This window comes from Triticum aestivum, chromosome 1B (assembly GCF_018294505.1).
Source record: "Triticum aestivum cultivar Chinese Spring chromosome 1B, IWGSC CS RefSeq v2.1, whole genome shotgun sequence".
NCBI lineage: Eukaryota > Viridiplantae > Streptophyta > Magnoliopsida > Poales > Poaceae > Triticum > Triticum aestivum.
In genome coordinates, this window is record NC_057795.1 from 282,158,001 (window position 1) to 282,168,750 (window position 10,750).

The 10,750-nt window shown below is 46.1% G+C and overlaps 1 protein-coding gene across 1 annotated transcript; it reads left to right on the forward strand.

Moving 5' to 3' along the window:
• The first annotated feature begins 1,069 nt into the window (after positions 1–1,069).
• LOC123119594 (uncharacterized) lies at positions 1,070–3,192 on the forward strand. The gene is made up of 3 exons (XM_044539458.1): positions 1,070–1,950; positions 2,082–2,311; positions 2,413–3,192. The coding sequence occupies exons 1-3, from the start codon at positions 1,341–1,343 to the stop codon at positions 3,058–3,060; spliced, it is 1,488 nt and encodes a 495-aa protein (XP_044395393.1). The 5' UTR covers positions 1,070–1,340; the 3' UTR covers positions 3,061–3,192.
• The last annotated feature ends 7,558 nt before the right edge of the window (positions 3,193–10,750 follow it).

The following is a 10,750-nucleotide window of genomic DNA, read 5'->3' on the forward strand; positions in this document are numbered from 1 at the left end:
AGTATACCACACGCGATCCTGGTTAGCAATCTGAAGAGAGAGAGAGAGAGAGAGAGAGAGAGAGAGAGAGAGAGATTGATGGCGCGCGGCGGCGGCGGCGGAGTCGAGTTTCGGCCGCCTCCTGAGATGGCGATGGAAGAGATGGATCGGCAGCCTGTTGTTGTTTCCGAAGCAAGAATCCTGAGGATGGAGATTGCGTCCCTGGTGAACTTGCTCATCGAGAAACAATCTGACGTTCTTTCCTACGATCCCGAGATCGTGAGGAAGATCACGTCCCTGAGGAGCGAGATCGCGTGCCAGAAGCTGGCGAGGGAGCGCAAACCCTTGGTTACGGAGGTCAAACGCACAGTGCCGCGGAGGCGCAAAAAGTTTTATGCAGTGCAGAGGGTCGCTGAGAAGGAGATCATGGCCGATCAGGAGAGCGTGGATCTGCCTAACTCCGATACGCATAGTGTGACCTCCCAAGTCAGTTGCATCTCCGAGCAGTTGCCCGAGCCCTGCGACTAGAAGGAGATCGACTCGGAGAATAACAAATCAGCTTCCAGATTCAAATCCAACTTCGAGCATGTATATTCACCCTACGGTATTGAGGATGAGGGAGTGCGCCTAAACCGCCAATTCAGTCATATATTGCCGCAGGCGGATGCCTTGTGTGACGAGATGGCATCTATAGCATCTATTCTGAGGAAAATCAGTGTCCCCATCATCTCCTATTACGATGTCTCTGATCTGTGTAACACAGCGCAGAGTTTATCGAGGATCTCCAATAGTATATTGTATAATAGCATGAGTGCTGATAAACAGATGGCGGTCCAATATGCTGAGGACCAGAGGACCAAGGAGGAGATGACCGATCAGATGGGCAAAGGCAAATCCAGCACCCACTTTCTTGAGAAGCAGAGGACCGAGGAAGGGGAAAATTTTGTTTTTGCCACTCTAGATTTTGCCAATTTTCCTTATGCAACTCTAGATTTTGCCAATTTTCCTTATGCCACTCTAGATTTTGACATTTCATTTTTGCCACTCTTAGTTTTTGACAATTATCACAATTGCCATTCCCGTGGCAAAAGCAAAATTTTCAGAGTGGCAATTGTGATAATTATCAAAAGCTAAGAGTGGCAAAAATGAAATAAAATTAATTTGATTTTGCCACAAAATGGCAATTGTGATAATTGTCAAAAACAAAGAGTGGCAAAAGTAAAATGTGAAAATCTAGAGTGGCATAAGGAAAATTGGCAAAATCTAGAGTGACAAAAACAAAATTTTCCCCTTCACTAATTGATTTGCCTTTGTCCATCATCCTCGACTCATGCGTCTCGGCGCTTGATTGGCCATCATCCATGTACGCAGTCATCTGGTTGGAAAGGCAACTTATCACATCTGATCCCACAAAATGGTCACCCTCATCATCTGTCAACTGGCCATCATCAGCGGTATGGTCAGTCAAATCTGTTATAGATACATCCACCTCTTCCTCAGGCAAGTCAAGCATGGAGACACATGTGTCGAGGATGTTGGATATGATGGTGCTGGTTTCTGATGATAAGAGTGAGTCGGACGGTATGACCAACTTGTGCAAATATTACAAGATCCTTGAATTTGAGGATGAGAAGGTGTTGGGCAAGATGACTGCTGAGAATTTAAGGATGTATTACAAATTTCGTACGGAGCTATTAAAGATGGAAGCCAGCTTATGCGAGTTCCGGGAGCAGAATGAAAAGGATGACCTGAGGTGGGAGCAGGATAAAAAGGACGCACTGAGCTGTTGCAGAACAGACCCGACCCCCTTCTCACTTCAGGACGCAGTAGGGGAGGAGGGGGAGGAGGAGGAGGTGACAGAATTCACAGAATCAGACAAAGAGGAGATGGAGATGGAGGACAGGTTGTTTTCTGGAAAACGTGAAGTCTGGGAATCCGCATGGGGATGCTATGGTGAATTTGAAGACAGTAGTAAGTAAACATGAACATCCATCGAATCATTCTCCTCTTATTTGGCAACCAGATTCTTCCCTTCCTTTTTTCCTTGTACAAGTAATTCATGTTAGAACATGTCTAACACTTGGATTAATTTGGTGTCGCAGCCGCAGTGAGTCCTATGCACTTTACACATTGCACGCCGGGACTGATCCCGTACGCCGCTCGCTCTGTGAGCACCTTGCAGATCTACTCCTTGAAGATTGTTGGAACAGATGGAAAGTTGAAGTTACCACTCCATGTGTATGGTGTTGTTGCTGCCCGAGACACCGTGGACTGCAACCGCAACATTCTCTTCTTTAGGCGAAGGGAAGACTGTCAAAAACTCACTCCAGAGGTATGTACCGTATTCCAAATTTCTCTCTGTTTTCCATTTTTGTTCTTGCATGTGTCCTTGTTCATTCCATTCAGCGACAATGATGACTATGATCCTTGCAGGATCCATTTTTGCACTTGACTGGCCCGTCCCGTGCCATCGTGGCTGTGGACCATGTTGACTTCGAAGTCCAACTGAAAGTAAAGGGTGCAACAAGGTACAGCGACAAAGCATTGATCAGTCATTGCTGCACTTATTCTGGTGGTTATCATGAAGGTTTAGATACCGCTCTCATCAGCAACTACTTTTGCACGGTAGAGTTAAGCTTGGAGCGACTCACAAAGACAGTCCAGGCTACCATCTTAAGTGTCCGTGTTGTTGAAGGGGGACCTTGGCCTTTTGAATATGGTGGTCGGATTGTGTGCTCCTCACCACCACAGGAAGTTATGGACTCCCTGGCCAGGCAAGTTGTGTTGGTTGATTCTCGTTCTTCTGATGGTGGAGAAATGCCAATGGGCACAGATGGCTACCTTGATCTGTCAAGGCATGTTGTTTCTGTAGAACTGGAAGAAAGCCTGCAATTTGTTATACAAGCCTACTCGCAGTCTGGTGATGCTATTGCTAGACAAGGTCATGTCAAGTTCAGGGCCGAATATTGCAATGTAAGTCGAGGTATATGTGAGATTGGTGACTCTAAGGTGGAGATTACTGTTGCTTGGTCCAAACTTGTTACCAAAAGGATGGATATCCTCTTAGAAGGACATGTTTGATGGTTCTTGTGCATTGGAGGTTATGGACTACAGAACCCGTTACCCAAATTTATCTGTTTGTCCCTTGCATGTGGTTTGTGAAACTGCAGAACTATTTTTGTATTGATATGTCCAACTATTTGTGTTTCTGACTATCTGTGTCCACTTCAACTTCTTATTATGCTATGTGAAGTACTAATTCTGTTTCGATAATCAGCATTAATCCTTTGCAGAAAGCCTAGATTTTGTGAGCCAGCTGCAAGTAAAATGGTCTGCATCGTCAAATCTCTGGTTAGAGCAACTCCAACAAATCCCGTATCTGTAAAATAACAGAAAAAACATCTCCAACAAATCATGTATCTCTAAAATAACAAAAAAAAATCTCCAATAAATCCCGTAAACATGGAATAAATTTCCAGGGTCACGACGCCACCGCCGCCTGTGCTGCGCCGCACAGCCTTGTCACGCCACCGCCGTCGCCTTGCCGCCCCCATGACCATGATGTGTCTTGCCGGCTGCCACCGACTACCTCGCGCCTCCCTTGCCGGAGGCTGTCGTGCGTGTCACTGACTGGGGAGCCCCAGGCCATTACCTAGTTTTGTTTTATGAAAATTAAAAATGAAAACCTACTTTAGGGGAAGAGGTTTATGGGATCTGACAAAGTAGCTATCATGAAACTTTCCTTAAAATTTACGAACATCCTCTAAAACTAGTAGTTCGGGAAGTTTCTTAGAGGAACCGAGCTGCTCTAAGAGCAACTTCAATAGATCCCATGTTCAAAAAAAAACTACATTTAGGGGAAGTTTGGGAAAAAACAAACGTCCACAACAGAACCTGTAAACCCGGAATATATTTAGGATCCTATAAAGTCGACCGGCCCCAAGTTCCCTCTTGTTTAGGAAGATGACCTTCCCCTAAAACGTTGGTGGGCTAAAAAAACCTGACACTTCACCGTGCATTCCCCCACGCCGTCACCGCTCCGCCTCAGCACCTGCCCACCACCATTGCCGCCTTGCCACCCTCGCGATGTTGCTGCCACCTCGCGTCACTACCACCGCGCCACCACTGACTTTCGGGCCCTAGGCTATCAGATGCGTCAAAGTTCTGGCCTGTTGGTCCCAATCGATTCATTGTTCGGGCGTTTTGCCTTGGAGACAAGGAACGCATAAGGATGCAGGCCTTGGCTATTCCACAACTAGGTAGTCTTGTTGTGCCCATATGATGCGGATAAAAAATGCTCCACTTATGGACCGCACTTACGGAAACTCTCCTACGGACAGACTTGGCAGAGTCTAATTCATCAGCAACCCCTGGATTTCAGGTGTGGGGCCCTCCTGTCCCTAATCTAATAATGCCACTTCCATCCGTAGAAAAATGACTGTAAGTGTAACATTGCCCATGACGGGTTTAGCAGAGATGAGGACGTTGATTTTGTTCATATGCCTATATGGCTACAAATCCATAAGTTGCCAGATTTTTAATACAAGAAGAACATTGTGGAGAAACTTTTTTTGAAGTGGAGGCAAAAGCTTTGACTCATCTCATTAATAAAGAAGAAGAGAATTGTCCTGTTAATTAACGCAAAACCGAACAAAAACGGCACAAACACCCTCTCCGGCAGGAACACGACAACCTCGAGGGAATACCAGCCAACCTGGCTACCAACACAAGGCGCACACACACCACCAAAGAGAGAGCCGCAATCAAGGTTGTCCACCAGGGTCATCGTCATCACTTCTCCTTGAGCCAGCGACTCTGACTTCACCGAAGAAAGCCTGGTCGCAGTGGCTTTGCGAACCCACACCGGCACATGCCAAACAGTTGACTCTTCGCGTAGAGGACTGTCAGCTCCGATTCCGATGACGAGATCTGAAGAAGATATATGCAAAGCTCGCGCAGATGAAGATCTTCATGACAGGACCGCCCAACGCAGGTCATCCTTGCCACACAATACACGGCAGCTCCGACTTCCAGCAACGCAAGACCAACACAAAGACCCGTCGGACATGCTGGAACAAGCGCCGACTACCAAGTTCTTGCCATGACCAAACCATCACTCTTCATCGCCATTGTTGTCGCGCAAGACATCACACGGGATCCACTCATCTCCGGTTGGACACCTACCAGTCGCGACACCGTGTGCGTCCAGCCCACCAAGAAACGTGGATGGGAGCAAGATTTTCAAGGCAACGCCCCAAAGGAGGAAGATGACGTGAGAACGACGCCTGTCGGTTGACTGGACTGGTCTAGGATTTCCCTCGAAAAGCTTGCCCTAAGGATGGGAGAGGTCGAAGAATACTCCGTGGCGATGCCTCCAAGGAGGAGAGCGACGCCACAGTCATCGCCGCCGCTGTCCGGCAAGAGTCAGGCAAGCTTTCACTTGGAGACTTTTGGACCACCATCCCCATGCCACCGACGCGAGCCGGCCCACACTTCCATTGGCCTGCACACTCCCGATGCGGTGACCGCACCATCACCACGCCGAGGCCACCGCCTACCTCATAGTTGACCAACACTGACGAGCTAGATCTGGCGACCACATCTAGCCATGATGTAGGGCTTCAAGACGCCACCGTCTGGAGGATCAACCGCCACCAAAACTTGAAGGGGAGGCCGCCACCCATCCCATCACAGCGGAGGAAAGACCGCCAACCAAAGCCTGCACTGCTTTCCTCTGCGGCCGCCCCAACGCGCGCGGGAGCAAAAGCTTCCCGTCTTGTGGAGAAACTTCTGAAAGGTGCATGTGAGATCATGGATATGCGTTTGAATGGCAATACCAGGGGAGACTATATTCACGTAAGGGTGAAACATGATATACATATGCCCTTGACAAAATATGTAAGCATTGTCGGAGGTAAAGAACAACAACTATATCTTGTCCGCTATGAGAAGCTCGCGAGGTACTGTAAGATTTGCGGCCTAGTAGGTCATGAGTTCAAGGAGTGTGGGCTCGGAATCCATGCGGAGAAAAATATAAAGTTCGGTGATTGGTTGCAGATGCTCCTAACAAACCTAGGGCAAACAATGATGGTAGGCCGAAGGACACACATGTTGGTACACATGCTAAGGATTATATCAGTAATCGATGAAGGAGGGGATGGACCCTGAAATAATGGATATAGCTTCGAGCCCAGTGAAAATTCCAGGTAGTAGTGTGGCAACGGAAAAGGACTCTATAAAGCATTTGAATATGGATGCGGTGGAGGCGAACACGAGAGCCTTTTGTGCACCAAAAGTCATGCTATAACTGATGGGACTGGGAAGGATTAGAAACAGAACAATTCTCCAACTAGCAATAAAAGCAGTAAAAGGGTGAAAGTTACCAAGGAAAGTGGAAATGATGATATATAGGCGACCTCTCTTGGAGAGAACCGCCGGATGCAATGAATATCCCGTTGTGGAACTATGGTGCACGCGGGGTGGGGGTGGGGTGGGGTGGGGGTGCAGTTTGTGAGGTATTGTCCCTCTCTAAATCCAACAACCCCAAGTTTGTCTTTCTTTGTGAAACTAGACAAGCTTCAGATAAAGTTGAGAAGTTAAGATGGATACTAGGTGTGAAAGGTTTCCATGCAGTGAGTAGTGACGAAAGAAGTGGAGGTTTGGCACTTTTCTGGGATGAGTCTTTATTAGTGACTATACTTGATGCGTGCAACAGGTACATTGATGTTAATATTCTAGATGGTGGATCTGGTATTTCTTGGAGGGGAACCTTTGTGCATGGGGAACCAAGAGTTGAAAATAGATAGCATATGTGCACTACTGCAGGATGCTGCTAATGCGACAATACAATCAGAGACCCTTCGACGAAACTGTGTCTGATGCATTAATCACAAACGGTGGTGTAAAAAACCCATAAAAAATGATACAAACTGTTTGCGATGGCGGAGACATCAAAAACGATTCAGATTAGAGTTACGTGTGCGGTACATGGCATACAGTTCATCCATACAAACTGTTTGCGATGAGCAGAACAATAGAAACAGTCAGCCAAATGAAGGTGTGTGTGATATACATCATACAGTTCACTCGGATAAACTGTTTGTGATTAGGAAGCACAATAGAAACCGTCAGCCAGATTAAGGTGTGTGCGATAGACGACATACAGTTTACTCAGATGAACTGTTTGCATGAGCCAAGACAATAGAAATAGTTCGACTTAACAAGATGTGTGTGATACTGATAACCCTCAAGTATCGGGGATCAATTGTAGAATTTCTCGATAAGTAAGAGTGTCCATCCCAACGAGGAGCTAAAGGTAGGATTTATATTCTCTCAAGTTCTATCGACCACCGATACAACTCTATGCACACTTAACGTTCGCTTTACCTAGAACAATAATAAAACTAAAAGTACTTTGTAGGTGCAGTGGGATAGGTTTGCAAGAATAAAACTAGATGTACTTAGCAAGAATAAAACTACGAGTAAATTGCAAGATAATAAAGTTAGTTGTTTAGTAGAGAGTTTTTTGTCACAAGAAAGTTATTTATCCCTAGGTTATCGATAACTCGATCAATAATCATTGTTGCAATTTTATACGAGGGAGAGGCATGAGCTAACATACTTTCTCTACTTGGATCATATGCACTTATGATTGGAACTCTAGCAAGCATCCGCAACTACTAAAGATCATTAAGGTAAAACCCAACCATAGCATTATAGTATCAAGTCCTCTTTACTCCCATATACAACAACCCACTTACTCGGGTGGAAGCTTCACTCTAGCCACCAACCATAAGCGAATCATTAACTTTTGCAACACCCTACAACGGGAATCCCTCACGCTTGTGCGACATGGAGAGCACCATAGGACATCACCAAATAAAACATACAACTCAAACCAATCATGATCATCAATTAACCCATAGGACAAAATGGATCTACTCAAACATCATAGGATAGCCACATATCATTGGATAATACTACATAGCGTTGAGCACCATGTTTAAGTAGAGATTACAACAGGGAGAAGAGGTGTTACACCGCTGCATAGAGGGGGAGAAAGTTGGTGTTGACGGTAGCGAGGTTGTTAGTGTAAATTGCCGTCATGATCCTTGCCCCGGCGGCACTCCAGCGCCACCGGGAGAGAGGGGGAGAGAGCCCCCTCCTTATTCTTCCTCCTTGACCTCCCCCCTAGATGGGAGGAGGGTTTCCCCTCTGGTCCTTGGCCTCCATGGCGACAGAGGGGCGGGAGCCCCTCCGAGATTGGATCTATCTCCCTATTTTTCTTCTGTTTCGCGACCCTGATTATGGCCTTTCACCTACCCAGAGATCCGTAACTCCGATTGGGATGATATTTTAACATGATATTCTCCATATATAAGCTTCCTTGTGGCCGAAGGACACCTCCAACTGACCTACGGGGTGGCCACAAGCTCGCCAGGCGCGCCCTGGGTAGGAGGGTGCGCCCCTTGAGCTTGTGGGACCCTCTGGCATCATCTCGGGTTGACTCCGCTTCCCAAAAATTACATATATTCCAAAATAATTCTCTGTAAAATTTTATCACGTTTGGACTTCGTTTGATATGGATATTCTGCGAAACATAAAAACATGCAACAAACATGAACTTGCACTTGGCACTGGATTAATATGTTAGTCCAAGAAAATCATATAAATTGTTGCCAAAAGTATGTAAAAGTTATAGAATATTGGCTTGAATCAATAAAAAATTATAGTTACGACGAAGATGTATCAGATACACGACAAACAGGTCCGTAATCAGAAATGTGTGAGAAGACCGATAATAACACAGACAATTGCTGCTAATAAGGCGAGTGTGTTGTGGGAAATGTCTGCTGTTATATAATTGTGAGCGATTGATGAAATCATAATCGACGGCTTCCCTAGTTTAGTCCGTGTGCGATGTGATTTTCTCTGTCCGCACAACATCTACGCTCTGTCTATAGAAGAACAACATATATACTTATAAGAACATGATTGCATAACTAAATTAAACATACAATCACATAAGTGACTACATACATAACATTTGCACACACCAAACTAAACAATTACATGGATACTAAACTAGGAGAAACGATCATCTAATCATCTACTTCTTGTTGTGACGACGCTTTCCATTGCTCTACTTTCGGTTACACCCTGGCCATTTTGGGGAAGGAGGCACTTCCTCATGTTAATGATCTGCCTGTACAACTCGTAGCTTGTGTACGCCTCCTTGGCCGTGTACACGACGTGAGCTTTGCCGAGTTTCTCCATCCAGGACGAGTGCCAGGCACACTTGTCCTTATTGCAGGAATCCTTCATGTCTTTGTAGTAGGAGTTGATGATGGCCTCGGCGAGGTGAACCAGTGAGTCATTCTCATGCGTCTTGCTGCCCTAGATCTTGTATTGGCACTGGATGTCGGCAAGATTCTAGCAGGCTATGCCCAAATTCTTGAGCACCTTTACATCATTGGTGATGTCCACTATAACGAACATGTAGTGGGGGCTGTTTTCAAACCTGGCAAAACACTCGGAAGGCCTTGTGGCCATGCAATAGTGGAAGACGAGGATGTGATTGCACACGCACATCTAGGTGACAACAACCTTGTGACGAGACCCAGCATGAGCGCGGGTGTCCTCTAGGTCAAACTCGACCACATTCTACTTCTATGCAGCAAGCAACAACTCCATGGTGTGGATGGAGTTCTCCACCCAGATCGGGTTGTTGGTGTACACCACCGAGAGCTCCGTGAACCTTCTGTGGGTGTCCACTATCGCATGCACGGTGAACTACCGCTCATCGTCGGCAGCCGCTTGGAGCGCCATTGGAGTCGTGCAAGATACCCTTTAAGAATTTGTCATCGTGGGTGTGCTTCTTGCAATAGCGGGGTGCGATCGAAAGGTTGAAGAGACACAGGGGTTAAATGTCCACTGTAATAAATGGGGCCGGCCGACCTGTAATCGTCACGTCTTGTCACCGCATTCCTAGTGGAGGATTCCAGTGCACGCTTGAGCATCCCACACGGGTTTTGTTTGACCACGCGTGGGCTCAAAGAGGCGCCAAATGTATCATTGATGAGCATGTTCCCATGCAACCAACTGCGCAAGCTTCCCGCCTGGCTAGTTTGGCCATGCATCAGCTAGAAGAGGGGCAAATCATGGGCGTTTACTGGCAAAAAGCTTTGCAAAAATGAAGTGTGTGGAATGACTTAGAGCAGCGCACACGTTTGACAATAAGTTTACCCGTGGCTGATGAGGTCAAAGTTACATAGAAGGGTAATGATGGACACCCGAGTGCAATAATTCTGCGCTCTACAGGGCACACAGTTAAAGAAACCAACTATGTACAATAATTAGAAGATCACTGTCGAGTCTGCTATTGTAACGCCCGGATAATCTTGCTACAGTAATCCCACGCTAATCATGGCACGTCATCCCGATTACTGTTGCTATCCTCGCAATAATTCGAAACCGTTCAAATTCAAAATTCAAATTGATGAAAACAATAAAAGTTTTCAAAATTTAAAATAAAATTGTTCGGTGGTTGACGAATATTACAAAGGTAATTATAGTGCAACAGACATATTTTTATAAAATGGCTAAACGGATTAAATGATTTAAGCAGGAAAGAAATAATAAAAGAAAATACAAAAGGAAAGAAAAACAGAAAACCAAAAAGAAAAAAAAACAAAAGGAGGAGAAACCCCCCTGGGCCGTGGCCCAACTGGGCCAACCCACCGGCCCCAACCGGCCCACCCCGTGCCCCATA